The sequence below is a fragment of the Amblyomma americanum genome, chromosome 11 (assembly GCF_052857255.1).
Source record: "Amblyomma americanum isolate KBUSLIRL-KWMA chromosome 11, ASM5285725v1, whole genome shotgun sequence".
Lineage (NCBI taxonomy): Eukaryota > Metazoa > Arthropoda > Arachnida > Ixodida > Ixodidae > Amblyomma > Amblyomma americanum.
In genome coordinates, this window is record NC_135507.1 from 104,866,357 (window position 1) to 104,886,494 (window position 20,138).

A 20,138-nucleotide genomic window follows, 5' to 3' on the forward strand; every position below is an offset into this window, starting at 1 on the left:
TTATTCTTCAGCCTCCAAGTCTGGTACGAACCACACTCCCCTCATCCCATTTCCCCGTAAGAAGTACTGGTCAGTCGGCGCCGCCATCTTGAACTCAGCGGCGCACCCTTGCGAACAACCAACTACGCCAACCGCCGCAGTGCGCAACTCGGTCCCTTCTCGGACCACGCTGTTCCCTATCTGGCGACCGCCGAGAGTATCATAGCAGCGGCGAGGGAGGCGAAAGGGCCAAGCTTGCTCCGCAAGGCACATGAATTCAGCGCAGTGCGCATTCTCCTCCATAGAGGGCGCAACCCACGCCTCACCCACTGCCGATCTCTTCCCTGTAGAGCAGTCGCTCCCGCTACTCTCTCCTACGCAGCCCTACTGACGTCCTCGCGTCCCACTCGTGTTCGCCTGCTCCGTACCATCTCAGCCCGCTGACCCGTCCTGGGGAAAGCGACTCGTAGCGGGCTGCGCGGGACGCCACTAATTACGCCCTAATGGGGAGAAGAGGACGACCCAGCAATCGATGATGATGCGCCTCCTTCCGCCGCTGGCTTCGCCTCTTTTTTTTTTTTTTTCCTCGGAGCTGAATCCAGTTATTCTCTCCGCTCGACGGCCCCCTCTTCCAGTGCCACTGCGTTCGAAAAGGGACTGCCCGCGGCGCCAACACAACAAGCAAACACTCCACGCACGCACCGGCCGCTCTCGCTCGGACTTCCCTTGCAGAGCGGAGTCTCTGCATACCCGGCCCCCCGGGCAGGGCACGGTTGTGCCTTAGTTCGCGCCATTTTCGGGCCATGACGCCATTGCCTATGTGCGAAAACGCTTCTTACCAGTTGATGTAGACTCTCTGCGGTAGAAAATTGCTTCCCGTAAATGTGCCAGAAAATTTAAAGAGCTTCGGAGAAAAAGGCGGCTAGCAGAGATAAAATGAAGGGAACTTGTGCGTGGCAACGAAGATTCGTAAATAGCTGGGGAGCAAGGCTCGTATTTACGTTCCCAGTGACCTACTGATGAGAAATAAAGCTTCGTGTTTTTCTTCACGTAGGATTTCTAACACAGTACCAACGGCACGGCAACCACTAAAATCCGGATCATTTACCCATTACTGGCTTAGTTCCCGGTTTTGGATGGTACCATCCAGTACCACTGTAGCTCAACGTCCGCCAATAGGAAACCTCGCTTTGCTGGCGGCTGTCCGAAACCGCAGGCGGAGACAGCACTCTGGCCAAAGAGTCGAGCCCTGGGTTCCCATTCCGGCCGAGGAAGTGATCACGCGTGTTGGAAAACAAGGGGGAGTGCACCATGGGGTGCGGGGCGCGGCCCGCAGCTATTGACTTCCGTACACCCTTCTCCGCTTCCCCACCCTTCCTGCGCGCACTTTTCCCTACGACTCGGCGACCAATAGGGAGCCGCGGGGAGACCCCCCGGTGGGAGGGGCACGCTGAGCACAGGCCACGCCCACCCCGCGGCTTCGTCGTCGGTGGCACTCGGCCCGTTCGCGCGCGACGGAAGGACGGTGATTGCCCTCCATGGACGCCTCGCCGGGCTTGGTCGGCCCCATGGCACTGAAGTTTGCACAGGTGAGAAGGACTGCGGCAGTGCTGCAGAACTGCTCGCGCATCGCGTGCTTTCGTGCGCTTCTTCAAGCGCCTCGCACCCTGTATTCCATGTAATGTAAAGCGATGTGTTCGTACAGCCGGAAAGCTGAGCTTTTAGTGACAGGTGTGGCGAAACAATACAGTCATGGAGCGCCGATGACTTCCCTGTATAGGTAAAGGTACGACGTAAACACAGTTCGCGTGGATCTGTTCTTCAAATGAGGGAAACTTACTCCGTTAGATTATCCTGGGTTCGCAATCTCTAACAACAATCAGCACATGACACGGTGTTCGAATAAACGTGCCCTTAAGTTTCCGTTGCACGCAAAGCACATTCGGTTCGGTTTAAGCTCTATTTCGTTTTACCTCAGATCATGAATGGAGCGTTTTGAATTAATCGATTTGCAATGAATCGTGAAACACAGACACATTTGCTCAGGCAAACGCCCGGACGTATAGCACATGGAGCGGAAGCGGTGTGGACATAATTTCCGACCTCCCTGAAGCAGCAAGCCTGCGTGCAATACCGCGCGAGCCACTGTTTTTTCAGCCGCGGACATTACTCGCGTGTGCTTGATGGTTTCCACGAGGAAAGCCCGACGGCTCACCTCCTTCGACGACCGCTTCCCGACGCAACTGTTGCTGCTTCTCGTGAGGCAGCAGGTGTCAGTCTAGAGGGAATTTCGCACCACCACCTTGTAGTCGGCAGCTACGACACGGAAAGATGGCAAGAATACCAGTCTTCCATTTCCAAGAAGTGCTCCGAGTTTCCGTCTACGCAATGCCTTTCCCTACTAATGCAACCAACCATTGAGTGCTACCCCCACGGGATCTACTCATTCCGAGCCGAAAGATCAGTAGACCAAGACTGGAGCGAATATGGATTACATCCAAATGCTTCTCCATGGCGACTACAGGACTTACCATACAAGGCGATGACACGTCATAAGGCTGTGCTGGACCTCTTCTCCCGTGCCTCTGCCCATATCCAACGCCGTGTGCTATTACCATTCGCTGGTGCAACCCGGACGGACAACGCCAGTCTGAACCTGTGCTTACGTGGTTCTTAATGGCAAGGAAACGCTGCACTGGTTACTTCACTGTCCTCATCTTGAGGACTTGGCAGGTGAGGCTGGGAAACAGAAAAAGTTAAGCTGAAGTTGTGCCCTTGAAGCTCTTTGTTCCACTAAACTGGTATCATAGCGAACGCGCTTTGGAAATGCACAAAGTGCAGGCACAACGTGGAAGCTCGTGGTTGTTTCAGGATGACAGCGGCTGCATGTCGACCGGTGACTGTCTAATCTCGGAGCGTGTCAGCTGCTCATCCTGGCAACTTTACCGATTACGGCGACCACATCGGGAATGTGCGGCTTACAAATACCAGTTATAGCCGGCCACTTGTCCACATAAACTATTAGAGTTCGCTGTAGGCAGCAACCTCTGTGGTGTTGCGGTGCGATGCAATGGGTTCCGGTAGACATAAAAAACGCCCCCTTAAATATATGCCGCACTTTTCACGAAGTACCTTCAGCGTTACTTTTAAATTGTCACAGATTTCGGAATCCCTAGAGCAGCCTCCCGCTGTAGCTCAAAAAAAAATCTTAATGTGATTAATGACTAAAGTAATACTGGGAAGTATAGCGATTACTGGGCGATTATAATGAAAGAGCCAACAAGTTCTGAAAGCAAAGCACAAGAGAACAGCAGTGCAGTTGTGAAGTAGCACGCGCAGAATTGCGCATTTATGTGTCGCTGACTTGGACACCATTGCACAAGCATCAGGTCCTTCCTTATTCAGGGACAGCATGCAATTTGCTTACTACGCACTAATGTTTCGCGCAGACTTCAGGTTCGAGTTTCCATGAGCATCGCTATATCGACCTGTAGCTTTCACGCAATGTGCGATAGCTACTTTTTGCCATATATTAAATGAACATTTTTTCCCCGCATTAGACAAAACATACGTCTTCGAGCACCACAGTCAAGTTCTCCTGTCGAAGCCCAGTGAAGTCTAGTATTTTGTGCATCGTTGTAAGAAACATGCCTTCCGCGGAGAAGTATATCGCCATTCGGAATTTTTCCTTCCTATTTTCAGAAGCTCCAAGATTAACCTTGAAGCGTTACTAACAAAGGGGCAAACATATTTCAAACAAATTATGTCTGATATTACTTCTCAGGTGAATAGAAAGTAGTAGCGAGTGGGCAGCTGTCATTACTGATCAGGTCAGTTTATCTCAAAAATCCCCCCTAGGTGCATTACATAAGTGGCGGGTTTTAATGCAAACAGCGTAAACATCAGGGCAACTATCGCTGAACAAAGAGGACAGTTACAAGTTGTAAAAGAGAAGATGGACAGCAGTGATGTCACGAATAAAGTCTTTCCAGTCTGTGGCAGTTCGGAAGAAAAGGGGGCAACGGTTCGGGCAGGTGTGCGCGCAAGTTGAAGCGGGTGGCTTGTGCGGTGCGGTAGGCTACTGTGATGTATGGTGCTCGCTTAAGGACAGAAAAAAAAAGAACTCGTGACATAAAAAAAAAGAAGGCTGGAAATGCGACGTCGACATAACGCTGATAAGCCGGATTCAGAATTCAGAGATGACAGGGTGACGTCATATCAGTGTGAGGCATGAATAGATATGACAGTACCGTTTTGCTTTAATTCTAATGCGCCGGTGAAATATGCTTGATGAGGGATCCAGATGAAAAATGAAATCAAAATTGGTTTTGGGGGGAGGGGGGGAAGGAAATGGCGCAGTATCTGTCTCATATATCGTTGGACACCCGAACCGCGCCGTAAGGGAAGGGATAAAGGAGGGAGTGAAAGAATAAAGGAAGAAGAGGTGCCGTAGTGGAGGGCTCCGGAATAATTTCGACCACCTGGGGATCTTTAACGTGCACTGACATCGCACAGCACGCGGGCGCCTTTTCGTTTAGCCTCCATCGAAACACGGCCGCCGCGATCGGGTTCGAACCCGGGAACTTCGGATCAGTAGTCGAGAGCCCTAACCACTGAGCCACCGCGGCGGGTGGATTACTGACGAAATGCCATGTGCATAAAACGTTATGCGTAGCATGGTACATTCAATATTGAATAATAGATCGGAAACTGTTGTGCAGTTTCTTTCGAAAAGAGTCTAGCAAATCCAGAGTAAAAAGCTTCGGTACATTCAGTACCTGTAATCGCCTTGTGGGAGTCATTAGTGAGGGTAATAACGCGAGCTATTAGTTTTCGAGGGTAATAGTACGTGTGAGTCATTGATAAGGGCTTATGACCTGCCAAAACTCTTTTGGGTTAGTGCGCAGCAAATTTGGGGAGTTTAGTATCATAATAGGAACGCTTTGAGCTGCGCGGATCACCGTCAGATGTTTTTTTTTTTCGGCTTCATTGCATATTTTCTATCACAGTGGATTACCGTTATGTTTAGCCGCTCCATAAAGACACTGCTTTTATTTTATAGTCTTTTTAAGGAAATAGCAAGATAAGGTTTTTCTTTACTGGCGCAGATAATGACAGTTGGGATATTTTTATACGCTAAATCGTTGAACTTATTCTTGAACGTCGACCAGTTATCATGTATTGACTGACTGTGATTTGCAGCTTCGAACGTGGAAAGGCGTTATGCTCGTGGTTTATAGCATCATAATTACCCTTTTCGTTACAACCTATAGTTTGGTTATGCGTCTTATTTGAAGCTGCAGGAAAGGCTAAAGTAGCATGAATAAACTTGTGTACTAATTCTACAGGGTGTGCAATTAATGAGAGTGTATTGGGATTATTGGTCAGGATAAGGTCCAGAAGGTTTGTGGCATCTGGCGTGACGTGCGTTGGCTCAGAAACTGTTTAAATTATAGTTATTAAAGAAACTAAAAGTTCGAATAGATACCCATAAAATTTCTTGCCTCTGCGGGACCTGGAACTGAAGAGGACGATGAGTTACTCCAGTCTATGTTTGTAAACTTAAAATCCGAAAAGGAGGATAGAGGTTTTTGTGTCGGTTGCTGTAACTTGTATTAAGTTGTTACTGAGCTCCTTACAGAAATCAAGAGGGACATGGGGAGGCCTCTAGCAAACTCTCAGTAGCGCTCTTACTGGTGGTGAGCGACACAATGACCATGACCAGTGTACTTCGAGCTTTGATTGGATATTAATAACAAAGCATAACATTTGCTGGTGTCTATTTTGTTTAGCCTGTGCGACATATCCACAAGTTTTTCGACGTAAGCATTTAAGGATATACATCTTCATTCTGTATACAAAGCCACTTTACTTGAAAAATTGTCACTGTTTAAAAATACAGGCTTATTGAGTATAAAATGGCCGTACAGCCTTTAAATCAGTTAAAAAAGTTTGGAAGTTGTCTTAGTCATATATTGGCATTGCGCTTGCCTTTTTCGCACATTTTTTTTGCGGTTTATTTCAGGGCACGGTTCGCGTTTCTTTTTTTTTTTCCTCGATAACAATATTTCCTATGCATGAATTGCAGTTTTCCTTTTTTTTTGTTGCATATCGATACATACCTCTGTAATCAAAGGTCACAGTTCATTTTGGCTTTTTGTCACTCTGAAAATCTTAAAGCCTATAGCTGTGCTTGCAGAAGAAAACGCTATCGCCAACAAAGGTGACAGAAGTTGAAGGATAGAACCTTATGACAAAATAGTAAGTTTAAGTAGATTCCTAAAAGGTGGCTTGCCAAACTGTCGCTGAAATCTCGCGCTAGGTAAAACGAGAGGGCAAGTCATCACACCGTCTCGGTCTTGAAGGCAGCGGTGAAATTGCGGCTGAACCATCGCAGTAACCTGAACGTGATAATTTTTCCTGACGCTTATTTTTGCTTTTGAATGTTCTTATATGCATTGAGATACTTTCTTATCTAAGTTACCGTCCTAGCGAGTTATGACAGTGAACACCTCCATGCTAGCAGACGACGTTTGGAACCGAGATCGAGACTCCCAATTTGCAGTGTAATTAGGTAGAGGAACAATACATGAAAGCGCACAACTGATGTGCTAAATCCAACGGTACACCGTATAAACGCACCGCTGGCCTCCGCTTTTTGTTAATTTCTTCTTGTGGCTTAGCGTAACTCCTACTCGTCAACCAGCTGGCTATGGCAAGTGTGTGTGTTCTCGATACTGAGCATTTTCGGTTAGAACCGAATTTCTAAAAAGCGATTTAAACCCAAAAGTGAAATCCCTAGTCATATATAACGGCATACGGTAAACGCTTACTCAGCCGTCCTATTAGTGATGTCACATGAGCACCGCATCATGCGTTTCTTAAGTGTAACGGAGGGAATCACTGTATAAACACTTGCACAAGTTTCTATAACGCGTCTGAAATGTACATTTTAACATTAGCTGCCAGGTTTTCCTGCTTTACTTGTTTCGCCTGTGAAGGGGCGGAGGATTTCTCAAGCCGTACGGCTTTTCCCTCCGCCTCCTTCCACTTCTTTGTGGAGAATAAAGCTTGTAAGTAAGATCGGTGTCGTCTTGCACTGCACGTTCTCCCAGGCTGTTGATAGTTTGTTCCCAGCAAAACCGATCACCGCATCTAAAGGCTGTTCGGCAGTTGTGGAGTAGATTGTTCCCAACATAAATAACATTTTTTTTTTTTTTGCACTGAGTCCATATTCTTGTCAGTGTTGTAACTATTCGAATATAAAATATCTATATGAGCGGTTGAATATTGCGGAGTTCCGCAATTATTATTTTTTTCGACCTCGCTTTCGTTCTTTACCTTTTATAATTTATTTGTGTCTTCAATACCGCAAAAATATTTCTTACAGGCGGAAACCGTATCACGTTTTGATCTAACTGAATGGAATCGTTTTTTTTTCTCATAATTTTCTGCTTTAGCCTTGGTGTAGCTTTTCTTTTCATTCACAATGGCAGACTGAGAGAAAATTAAGCCCATTGACGCTTGAACTCTGCCCCCGCGAAGCTGCCTTGAGCAACTTTTGCCGAGGCGCTCCCACAACCATGCATTAGTGAAAATAGGCAGAAATGAATTGGATCGTGCGCCGGTAGATGATCAAGTACCATTCGCTCCTGACAGAATGCCAAACTGTATACTCTGTTTGTCGCAACGCCGAAAGTTAGGCCGTTTGTAAACGCCCGTGAAGTCAGAGCATCAATATGATTCATGCGTGTCAGTGACGCGTGAATTGCAGCCTCTAAAGGTCTTTTGACAATAGTAATTCAGTGCAGATAACGGGATGTTGTGCAATAATAGCATGATAAGCGTGAAGTCGAAGATGCATGCATCTTGATGCGCACGGCATTCATGTGGTCTAGTATCGCGGTGGAGGTTACTTCTGGTGACGACGATCTTTTTTTTTAATACGCATTTACGATTGCGCATCGTCCGCTTGTACAATGCTTTATTCAGTAGCTGCTATGGAAAGCTTCTGCTAAGGTAAAGTTGGTGATCGCTGGCCCCCGCATAACGAGCTGAAAAGCTCAGAAGGATGATATACCCCGTATTCACTCTTGAATTATGGCGCGGGATCCTTACACCGATACGCCTTCCCCATTCTATAGTTTGGAGACAAGGACTTCGGGATGAGGATAATTTTCTACGGGTTTATAGAAGATCATATATTTGTACAATAACCCGGCATAAAATATGCTCTTTCTGCGCTTGAGCTTGGAATGTCACTGTCAGAGACACAAAAAGGGTTGAGTCTCTACCAGTTTTTCTTTTCGCCAGACACCAATCTAGCTTGAACATAGTTGCACACCGGTGATAACGTGTAGAGCGAATTAGTGCACTAAATTCATTCGGAAAAGGCATTGAGCGCAAATCGAAAGAGAATCGTTTCAGAACGAGTCATTTAATAAATGTCAGCAAACAAGAAGGCCGTTTGAACAAAAAGCATTTTCATTTCTCCTCCTTCATCTCAGGAAACGGAAGTGCGCACCTTGAGATGGATAGAAAACCAGTGTTGACGCTCGTGTCAAGAGATGGGTTGAGGGAAAGCCGGCGAAGATTGGGGAAAACCCCAGGAGGGAAAGGAGATAGGCAATAAAGGGAACAAAAGGGACACAGTGCGGACATCCCGCATAGGGAACAGTGTAACTAAGACAGACAGAATAGCAAAAAGAAGCGCACCGGCAGGGCAGCAGAGGCAAGAAGATTGAGACAACCGCGCTCTTCACGCCACCGACGTCGTCGTGTTCGGTATCTCCCCTTCTTTGAGTGTGCCCCGACAGGCGCCCCGCTGGGTCGGGAGAGACAAGAGCCCCGTCAGCCGAGGCAAAGCCGAGCGGGGACAAATGGCTGGCGATTAACGACGTGGCTGCGCCCCTCCCCGCTCCCTTCCCTACCTCTCCTTCAATGTCGTGGCGCCTTCTTGGGCGACGACGGCCATAGAATCACCCCCGCAGCCTTTGCGAGCTGGGAAGCCGTATGGCCTCCCCCGTCCCAGTCCCTCCTTCAACGACTCTCGGTCCCAACACTGTCCGGTCTTCGCCGATGGATCCCGAAGTGCACCGGAAACGTGAAGAAGCGGTTCTTGTCGCCCTCGATGATTCCGGAAGCAGGCCTGCACGCTGTGCTTGCCGGTTTGTCGTTGGAAAGCCAAAGAAATGACGTCAGAAGTAGGCCTGGAAACGTTGGCTGCCCCCCCTCCCCCCCTCACCTATAACTCACCCTTTTTTTGTGGACTTGAGTGTGACACCTACCATAAAATAAAAAGCAAGTGCCCACCTAAAATTTGAAGATAATCGCGAAATAATAGGGGATGCACGCTTGTTAGGTCCAGGCGTAAAATCCAGAGCAGGGACATGGTGGAATGAGCCCTTACTTGGTCCGACGACCGATCTTTAAATTCAAGATGGCCGCCAAGGAGAGGGGGGGGGGGGTGGCTTGGTCTATTTGAAGATATGATGAACCGGCCAATAAAAGCACGGCTGATCTTCGTCGCTGAATCCGTCGAACAACTCTTCCGACTACCAACTAGAAACCATGAGGTACAAGCAATCGTCGGTGAGAGCGCCGCGATCCTAGGGCACGGATGGCGATCCCATTCACGCTAAGCGTTGATGGAGCGCTCTGTCCTTCCTTCTTCTGTACAGGCAGGTGGTAACGCCGCAGCACTTGAAGGATTCCAGTATTACACCTTCCGATACTGCTGCCCACGCTGTGGACGTGATGTTCAGGACATCTTGCCTTGACAGCCTCCGCTGGATCCCTTTGTTGTTTTCCTTTGAAAACTGGTGGACTTGGAAATTGGGCGCATCGTCTGAAGGATGTCATTGCCGCGTTCCCACCACTCCCCTACCTCCGCTATAACCTTCGCAAAGAATGGGACCACATAAGACGAACACACAAATAGGAATTCCCCCCAAAGACTAACTCGGCTTGGCATTGGTGGTGTTAGAGCGACTGGAATAGAGTATGAACTTGCAGTTTTCTTGCAGGCTAATAATGGTGACGATAATAACTTATGATAATAACAGTGACGTATAGACGTACCTGCATTACACACGCAGCACCACTGCGATTGTTGGTAACCGACCGAAAGTCGCAGATTGTCGGGCTTTAGAAAGCCTCCACTATTTTTCACACTTCTCGATCCGGACACAAACGCGTTTCCTGCGCCATTAAATCAGAGGATATCACCTGCTAGCGAGTAAATGCCCACGGGGCTCATAAACTCATCTAAGGAGTAGTCATCGCGCCTTTGAAGTGCTGTGCGAATATGCTGCCTACACCAGCTGAGATGTTCTTGGTCTACTGTGGCGTTTCAATTGCATTCGCATTTGGCTCGACGCTGATAGCAAATAGAAGCGTAGCAAGGGTCGGTGTCTATGGTCTCCTCCGTCTTACCTCTCGCGTCTCGCTGACGGGCCCTTTATGGGACGGGGCGCGTCGCGTTCGAAGCGAATGGCCTTGTTTAACATGTCGCGAATAAAAGGTGGTGCCACACAGCGTGGGAGCGCCTAAGTGCGTTGGGGACGCTGCGCGCCCTCTTTACGTTAAACAACCCTTCGCTCGTGTATTTCAATGACATGGTTTGCGTACAGGCGCTAAAAGACGGAGACAACACACACAGCACACAGCGCACCGTTCTGGGTCCGGCTTCGTGCGCACGTGCGTCGTAAATTGAACGCACCACACCCCGAAGACCCCTCGGAGGGGGGTGGCTGCGCTCAACAGCGCCGATGTCTCGCCACGCAGAACATGTTCTCGCTCCGATATTTGTGCGCTACAGAATATCAGTTTATTGCTGTTAGCTTTACGTGCCTTGGTGCAGAGGTGCATCTCATCTCCGCACATTTTCATTCCTATCTCGACACTGCAGGAATAATAGCGTGTGAAGGACTGTGTCGGGGGTAAAGATGTCGCCGCATAGTTGTAATAACCGAAAACTTGCACGTTGATATGCTGCACTGTGGGAATCACATCCAGGTGGACCCTGGATATCACTTGCGAAAATTGCGACAGACGTATTTAGGCAATCTGTAGGATAATTACGATCTGTCCAAAGGAATGGTTGCAAGGAATAAGGGACATGTCGGTTAAATAGGGAGTGATGTCGTAAGCGTGCTCTACGTATATAGTTTTGTGATAGAGGTGGGTATGTGGGCAGAAGATGCCTTCACATGGTGTATGGACACAGTCACTAGGCATGCAGTCTTTTTTTTTTTTCGAAAACTGCTTGCGCATGTCAAGGGAAATACCTCTTCAAAGGAACAGACAGATTACGGATGAGGGTAAACTGGATGAAGATAAATACTGTCTCTGTGCTTGTTTACCGCGAAGACGATTGCTGAGTTTATGAATTGCTCTGCGCAGATGGCGATCGAGCCAATTGCCTTTTGACTCAAAGTGGCCTGTTGAGTTATTTCGTAATTTTTTAACTTCCACTCATATTCGAATTCTTTCTTTTTTCAGCTATTTTCTTCCTTGCTTAAGAGCTATATTATTTTGATTTCTGTGCAGATTCGTGCGATTTGTCATTCTGCTTTGAAGCCACCAGAACTTCAGTCTTCTCTTATTCGTCTGTACTGCCGACGTGGTGATCTTTCCCACACTATTCCTGAAGCACACAAGTTCAGGAAGGCGAACCATGTCGTCCTTGATATCTTGATGTCTACCTTTGCAGTCTACCAGAAACCCGCTGCGGTGGCTCAGTGGTTAGGGCGCTCGGCTACTGAGCCGGAGTTCGAACCCAACCGCGGCGGCAGAGTTTCGATGGAGGCGAAACGCAAAAAGGCGCCCGTTTGCTGTGCGATGTCAGCGCACTTTAAAGATCCCGAAATTGTCCAAGTTATTCCGGAGACCTCTATACCAGCACCTCTTTCTTCCTTTCTTCTTTCACTCCCTCCTTTATCCCTTCCCTTAAGTCGTGGGTCGGGTATCCAGTGAGATAAGTGAAACAGTTACTGCACAATTTCTTTAACTCAAAACCATTTTCGGTTTTTTTTTCTACCCGGACATGTTTAATATTTTCTATACCAATCCAGCATTCAACAGAAATATCGCTTCCCTGCACATGCTCACTCCTAAATTGCTCTGTTCGAAAGCAACCTGATCTAACTTCAGAAATGCGGACGCTGCCTCTTGTATTATCAGACAGCGTTCTTTCATATATTAACTTAACATGTTGATCGCGATGGCTTGAAATTTTATACTCACTGCAAACAATCACTAATAAAATGATTTCTGCGCTGATACCGATTAGTTCCAACGGTCACAGGATGTCAGTAGGATGTACCGAAGATCCAAATTTCCAGCGGTGATTCTGAGTGTTCAAAGCCGTCAGACACATCGTGGACCCCGCGCAGAATGAATTGTTAATAATAATAATAATGAACTTGGAGCGGATGTTCCGAAATCGCTCCCCAATTTCACAGCGTTAAATGCATTCTTTCACAGGCGCAAGTACTCGCAAACGTTACTTACGTTGACTGTTAATTTAAGGGCTGACACTGGACAGACGCTGTTAACAGACTACTTCCTGCTGCGTGTCTAAACCAGCAAAATGCTTAGATAGTTCGCAGAATGACCCTGAGGTGCGGTGACAAATGCACACACCTCTTGCACCCACTGACAGGAAATCAAATTTCTGCACGCGTCGACCAAAAAAAAAAAAATCAAGGCACGCCTTTTTTCGTGCTACGGTTAACATACAAATGCCAATGACTAAAATACTAGCGGCATAAAGCGATTCTCAGATTTAGGCAGTGCATAAAATTTCGTTGGAAAGCAGAGTTTCTAAGAGGAAGGGAGAGGCAGTGGAAAGAAAAGCAAGGAGGTTAATAATAGTAGCTGGTTTTTGTGGAAAGGAAATGGCGCAGTATCTGTCTCATATGTTATTGGACACCTGAACCGCGCCGTCAGGGGAGGGATGAAAGAGGAAGTGAAAGAAGAAAGGAAGAGAGGTGCCGTAGTGGAGGGCTCCGGAATAATTTCGACCACCTGGGGATCTTTGACGTCCACTGACATCGCACAGCACACGGGCGCCTTAGCGTTTCGCCTCCATCGAAACGCAGCCGCCACGGCCGGGTTCGAACCCGGGAACTCCGGATCAGTTGCCGAGCGCCCTAATCACTGAGCCACCGCGGCGGCAAGGCAGGTTAACGAGGCAACATTCGATTGGCTGCTCTACATGCTGCGAGGGAAATTAAAGTTCTTTATTTTCAAAAAGAGAGAGCGAATGTTCAGTTCAGTTTGTACTGCAGGAGCGTGTCCATGTTGTCCTTCCGTGTATGGAAACGCGGGGCGCGCATAGCGATTCCACAGTCTGGCGCTGAAGCCTTGATAGATTTCCGAGCTGAGGAAAGGTTGCGGCCAAGGCGACCAAAGTCCAAGTGGCGGAGGACTTCCTCTCGTTGACTGCCAAAGCGGGTTCATTGTCAAAGCAGATGCGCAATCATTTATTGGCACCTGCAGCGCGCACACGCTGGATAGTCTGCCTTTGCGGGTGGGTGGGAACAAAACACACAATATCATCCAGATTTCTCCATATATCTCATTTTGCAATATACAGTTTCGAGAAATCCACAGATCTGAGCTATTGTGTATCTTTTTTTTATCTTCCGCTGTACCAGCTGAGAGGGGCTGCCATAAACCAAACAATCTATGCTCTTTGAATAATGAATACCGGGTGTTTCAACTAAGATGTTCTGCAATTTTTTAAAACAGGATCTTTGAGTTAGAACAGCGCTTTTTTTTTGCCATAGCATGCTATAGAACAAGATTGAGATAGGAAATGGGAATAAGAAAACTTACCAACATTTTTTGTCATGCAAATGTAAGACAGCTTGTATTTATACTCTGTCTATTTTGTATATTTCTTTCAAACTGCAATGATTTATATTATATTACGTTGAGCATCGCAATGTGCTAACCACACTTACTTTTGTTTCGCACCTGTGTAATAGTTGCAACTGACATGTATTCCTGTGCTTGGCGCATCATAGCCTCAGTTGCTTTTGCGCCATTAAAATCAATATAACTAACTAACTGACATGTATTCCTATGTGCATTTTTTCCTGGTCACCATTGCTGCCTGTCATGTAAACGGGGGTCTGGAACTTTGTCATGGGAACTGGCTTTCACTTTTTGCTAGGGCCTCCCTCCATATTTTTATGGAAAAATCAACCTGCTTCTGATTCCGATTGTCAGCGGTCTGGCCCATGAGAATGCAGTTAAAGCGTTCAAGCTAGTAGGCTGGTTAAGTAATAATATTGAGCAGTTAGCTTTTCAACTATTCCTGTTAGTCTTTATATCTTTTGATAGGCGTGTAGCGCACTGTAGATAATATCCATATCACTTTTATAATTTAGAAAACGCAATTACGCTTGGCACTATGGCCCAGGAAACGTTGCGACATCGGGCAAAATACATGCACCTCCAAAAGCTTGCAGGCAAATCACCCCCCCCCCCCCCCCGGTGCACGTAACTCGTCGAAATATCCAAAATTTTTTGGGCCACAGCATTGTCTCGTTTTTACTGATTCATTTTTTTTTCTTAATATTTTACTGCGCGCAATGAATGCACCTCAGATTTTTTTTTTTTCAAAAGAAAAGTGTTTTCATTATTCGAGCAAATGTGGAGTCTTTCCTAAATTTGTACAAAATAAACAACAGAGCGCACTGCGGAGTCACCGCAGGTCATATATATCAGTGTTCGAGGAGCCCATGGGGGTTAGGCTATGCTTGGAAAGCGCAATCATTGTCAGATGATTTCTGGTGAAAACGAAGACGTGGGTTTCTTGGTTACCCATACCAAGCAACTCTGGACGAAAGCATTTTTGAGCGGTAAAGCGTTTATGAGCACAGTTTTTTCGAATAATGTTAGATCTCACTATAACAATCAATATATTTGCAGATCACCCGACGGCAGTCTGGTATTTATTCTTTATTATAGTTTTTGTTGTAATCAAAAGCTTTCCCCATTGGTTTTATATAGCGGCCTTAACTGTTCGATGCGATTGACGGAAACGCTCTAAAAGAAAGGTTTTGCTACATATGAGAAGAATAATTTATGAATATTTTTATAGCAGTATCTTACAATTTTTCAACTTTCAAAATTTTTGAGCGACAATATTGACATGGCTTGCTTATTCTTGTGCAACGTCGAGTACTGCCGGCATATAGGCGCCTACTACTACCCAAATGACTTCACGTGCTGCCAGGTCTTAGCTAAATTCATATAATTTGAGGTTGTTGGAGAAGTAGTTGATCATCGCGCGCCAAACATTTCTCTTCACACAGAAACATGCATCGCACCAGCTGTCCGTGTGTAACTGTGGGCGAAAAAGTGATTTCGAGAAGTGCTTATTCATGCTAATTGTTCGCGATTCTATGTCTGCCTAATGGTCCTTGTTAATTCTTAATCATCGAGAAAGACTGGAATCAGGGAGCAGGATGTGGCACGACAGCACTGCCGACTATTTCACCTATAATGTGCAAAGGTCTGAACGTGTATATTTATAATCCGCCTTTTAGCACTGAAAACCGATCCACTTTCAACCGATACCCTTCAAAGTCTTCATTTTACACTCTCTGATTAAGGCTGTCGATCCCAATGTGCTTCTCCACCTTTTGCTCCTATAAAAATGTAACAAAACCTCAGGGAACTATTACTGCACATATTTTGGCAAGATGCACTGAGACCAAACGCGCAACGCCAACCACTCACCCCCACCAATAGAAAACGGAAAAAGGAATTAGTGCGAAGAGTGCTGTAGTATTGCAGCCGGCGCAGTAAAGGTGGTGCTTGTTGACCGCTCAATTTCCCTCTAGGATTTTTTCTGGCCTGCCTCCGACTTCCCACGCGTCTTCACTGACAACAGGACAGACGCAGCTGGTGGTATTCTCAGTGGGAGTCTAAAGCCAGCGGGGCCTGGTAGTCGGGTAGCAACGCCCGAATTCCCTACTTCCTCGGGCTTCGTCGGTGGCCAATTATACACTTCTTTTGTGTATGTGGTCGCAAGAAGCGAACCGCTTGCCATTCTGTGAGAAAACTATCGCGCAGCTCGTGTGAGAGCGTCAGCTCATACTTGCAAACTTCAGTTGAAGAATGTGGTTTAACGGCGATCGGCAATGAGAGAGAGTTCTTTGCTAACAACTGCTGACCCATGTGACAGGACGAGCGCTCTCCGCCGCAGGCTGATCACGAGACAAATGCAAACGCTTTGCAAAGGGCCATCAGCTGCGCGAACACTTCCCTTCGTTACGGAAACGGGCAGCGAAGCGAGGACACTTTCGTTTTGTCCGAGTCACAATGGACACGATCACTTCTCTATTGCGGGCCGTCGGCCTAAAGAATCGCAGGTCCCATTACGAGCCGACCTTTGTGTCCTCTTTCCTTTCCCTCCTTTCTTCTTGCTCCTTAATGGTCACGGTACTTCTCCGAACATCTGCAGCCTATTAGCCGGCTACCCCAGAAGGCGCAGTCCCAGCTTCTCCCCAGCGCTTCGAAACCACTTTCTTTGGGTGACCGGGCAGTACTGCCTCGTCCACGGACTCAAACTGCGCGCATCAAGAGTAAAGGCGTCCAGGCGGGTTCAATTGGGAGAAAAAAAAGAAAGGTTTCTGGCCATGCGGTGCTGCCTTTGGCGCCCTGCGGTGCCATCAGCCTCTTGGAACAAGTATTGACGACTTGCTCGGCTGCCGGAAGCCAGGCGCCGCGAGCCACCGGCGCCTCCTGTTTTGTGGCCGAGAGAAGCCACGGCCGTCGTTCGGTGGGCATTCGCTAATTGGACCGCCGACGACACTCCGAAGAAGGGTCCGTCGCCGCCTCCCTCCTGACCGCAGGCGCCATTCATGGAAGGCGGCTTCTGAGCTAGGCCTACGGCGATAGGACGGATGGCTTTTCCGTGAAAGCCTGCCGCCTCGGAACCACTTAAACTGTCATCCTCCGTGTATTCTGAATCGTTAAACTTTCCAACATCCCGGAAGCCATGCGCAAGATGGTCTTTGTCGCGCAGTGATCGTCATGAAGTGCCGCCTTTAAGCAGTCATCTCTTTTCTGTTGTATCCTTATGGACAGTGCCGGCTGCGCACTAGAGCTACCTTAACTATTGCAACGCGAACACAATGTGTGATGCAACAACTCAGTGGTTTGGGCCTGTTGGTTCCTAACCGTGAGACAAACAAGACAGGATGGAGCTGCACTTCCAACTGATTTTATTTGAAAATATTAGGCATTTAAATACCATAATCACTGTTGAGGTTGAAACTAACCGCAGTTCTCCAGAAAATCCATTCATTTCATTTTCAAGCAAACGATAGTGAAGGCATGCTGACGCAGTTGTTACTAGCCTTCTTGACAAAGAAAGCTTCTCATTTCTCGCCCAAGCTTCTCCTTAGAGTAGTCCAAAATCTGCGTCTTATTGAACATGGGTTGACATTTGCATTTTTACCCTGGATTACGGTTTTCTCTTGAACGGAATTGGGTGAATGAATCGTTAATTTAAAGCAGTGGTAAAAAGAAAACCGAAAATATTTTGGTAACTCATTCTAATATTCCTTGTTTTTGAGTAGCATAATGATGGCGTATTGTAATATTCTGGTATACGTTGTCTTTGGCAGCCTTCTTGGGCAAGATTATTCGTTGACGATGCATGAACGAGCTAGGATTCTTGAACGAGTGAACCTGTGATAAATATAGCTTTAACTCCAAAGTGCTAGTCGCTACTAAAAATCATTTCGTTCCGTTGTGTTCGCACAGAACCCATGTCAGCATACTTAATCATTTCTTGACACACAAGCAAGAACAAATAAACAAGAACCTAGTGTATTTTTTATTTTTGTTTACAACCAAGCGAGGCTATCGAAGACACCGTAGTGGTACGCATTCGTGCTTCCTTCCCTGTGTGACGAACAGAAGAAACAGTTTTGATTCCATGTGGCAAAGGGACTTGGCAAGAAAGAAGCAGTTTCATGATTATCGGCAGTATTTAGCTTCTTTCGCAGCGTTATCGGCGAATATTTTGCTTTCTACCTCTGTTTGGTTTGTATTATGGGGGTTTAACGTCCCAAAGCGACTCAGGCTATAAGGGACGCCGTAGTGAAGGGCTCCGGGAATTTCGACCACCTGAGGTTCTTTAACGTGCACTGACATCACTCAGTACACGGGCCTCTAGAAATTCACCTCCATCGAAATTCGACCGCCGCGGCCGGGATTGAACCCGCGTCTTTCGGGCCAGCAGCCGAGGGCCATAAACACTGAGCACCACGGCGGCTTTTTCTACCTCTGTTGCAGATAACTTCAGTGGCTGAACCGAGCCTGTAATCCGAGTCCTTGGCTTTTTCTTTGAGCACATATTGACGTCAAATACTTTTCGTCGCCCTCAGCTCACCGGTTCGGGGCACTCCTGGACCCGTGTATGTCACCGGTATCACCTTCTCTTTTATATTTATTTTTTTTGAGCGAGAGAGTAGTTCGGGGGAGCGTTTCGGCAGGTTTCGGTAGAAGCGCACGCATCCAAACCATCAGCACAATGGAGCGCGCCGTTCGCCTTCAAAGTGGCACTTTCGTCAAGATGGCAGCCTCTTAAGTGTCCCCGCTTCTTGAGCAAGGCCTAATGACTGGACTCGATGACCTTTAGGGTGAGAGGAGGGGGTGGGTGTTGGCGTGCGAGCAGACGATAAAAAGAAAAGAAAGCCCGCACTTGCCATATTCCAAAGAGCTCCAGAGAGCGGTGCTCCCAGTTTCGCTGCTCAGGTAGGCATATGCAGCAATGGGTGTTCTGTCTTTGACGGCGATCGAACACAGCGCGTTTTCCGCGTCGTTTATTAAGAAGTACGCCGCTCATCTTTCCGCGAGTCCCACTGGCCGTACGCCTTTGTTAGACTGTGCGCGTCGTTAAAATGCCCAAGACATGATTGACATTCAGTCCAAAGTGCGCTGAATGAAGCGGGTGTCAAGGACAAATCGGAGCCCACCGAAACAGTTGGGCGGGTATGGTTGCCTCAGCTTACCTCCTATTTGCTTCGTAAGTAATACCTGTGCTACACGGGCGTTTCGAATGCCTTCCAAACGAATGTCATTCGATTCGACTGCCAAACCTGCGCTGCTACACGACGTTTTTGAACGGCATTCGGTTCACATGACATTCGAGTCGACGGAGCTCCGCGGAGACATTCGAGATTTTGGAATGCCTTCGAGGCGCAAGCGCAACTACTCCCTACCGCAGCGTCTTCGCGCCATAAGTGGCAGCATAAGTTTTGAATAGCAAATACGTTCGTTAAACGATGAAATTCTAAATACTACTTATATACACTACACGGATCTTTTCCAGAAGATTTGTTAGCAAGCAAATATTTACCGCATACTCTGGAACCCATCGTAGGAAAGAAAGGCAGCCATTTTGGTCCGGTGCCAGTTTTTTCACTTTGTGCTGTTGCTTTTGCTGTGTTCTGTCTTTTTATTTTGTGTGCGTGTGCGTCTGTGTGTACATTTTAAGTGAGCTTTTTTTTTTATTCAGTGAAGTTTATTGCACTTTTTCGTTTTTTTCGACACACGCAGGAGATAGAGCCCAATGTAGCCAACAGACCGCACACAAAAAATGGGAGGACTATTGGCTTGGGCCTCTGCTAGAACAGAGGCGTTTAGTAATGAATAAATAGTAAAATTTATTAGAAATGACATATTACTTTTAAAAGTAGCAATTTCATAGCAGACTGTAACTATACAAATTAATTGTTGCTGCTATATTTGTTTAAAACAAAACTTGACGGCAGCAGCGCCCCTGTAGCTTGGCGGCAGAATACTGAAGCTTTCGAATGCTTTTGGAATAGTCGTCTAGCACCATGCGGGTCCATCCAGTCCGAATTGGTTTTTGGTGGAAAGGAAATGGCGCAGTATCTGTCTCATATATCGTTGGACACCTGAACCGCGCCGTAAGGGAAGGGATAAAGGAGGGAGTGAAAGAAGAGAGGAACAAATAGGTCCGTAGTGGAGGGCTCCGGAATAATTTCGACCACCTGGGGATCTTTAACGTGCACTGACATCGCACAGCACACGGGCGCCTTAGCGTTTTTCCTCCATAAAAACGCAGCCGCCGCGGTCGGGTGCGAACCCGGGAACTCCGGTTC

The 20,138-nt window shown here is 47.2% G+C and overlaps 1 protein-coding gene across 2 annotated transcripts in view; it reads left to right on the top strand.

Annotated features, from left to right (window-relative positions):
* Positions 1 to 1,470: 1,470 nt before the first annotated feature.
* LOC144111507 (uncharacterized) overlaps positions 1,471 to 20,138 on the top strand; it is a 93,549-nt gene continuing 74,881 nt past the window's right edge. For both annotated transcript variants that reach the window (XM_077644832.1, XM_077644833.1), the window contains exon 1: positions 1,471 to 1,568. In XM_077644832.1, coding sequence (XP_077500958.1) covers positions 1,518 to 1,568 — 51 coding nt within the window. In that variant the 5' untranslated portion in view covers positions 1,471 to 1,517. The remainder of the gene's footprint in view (positions 1,569 to 20,138) is intronic.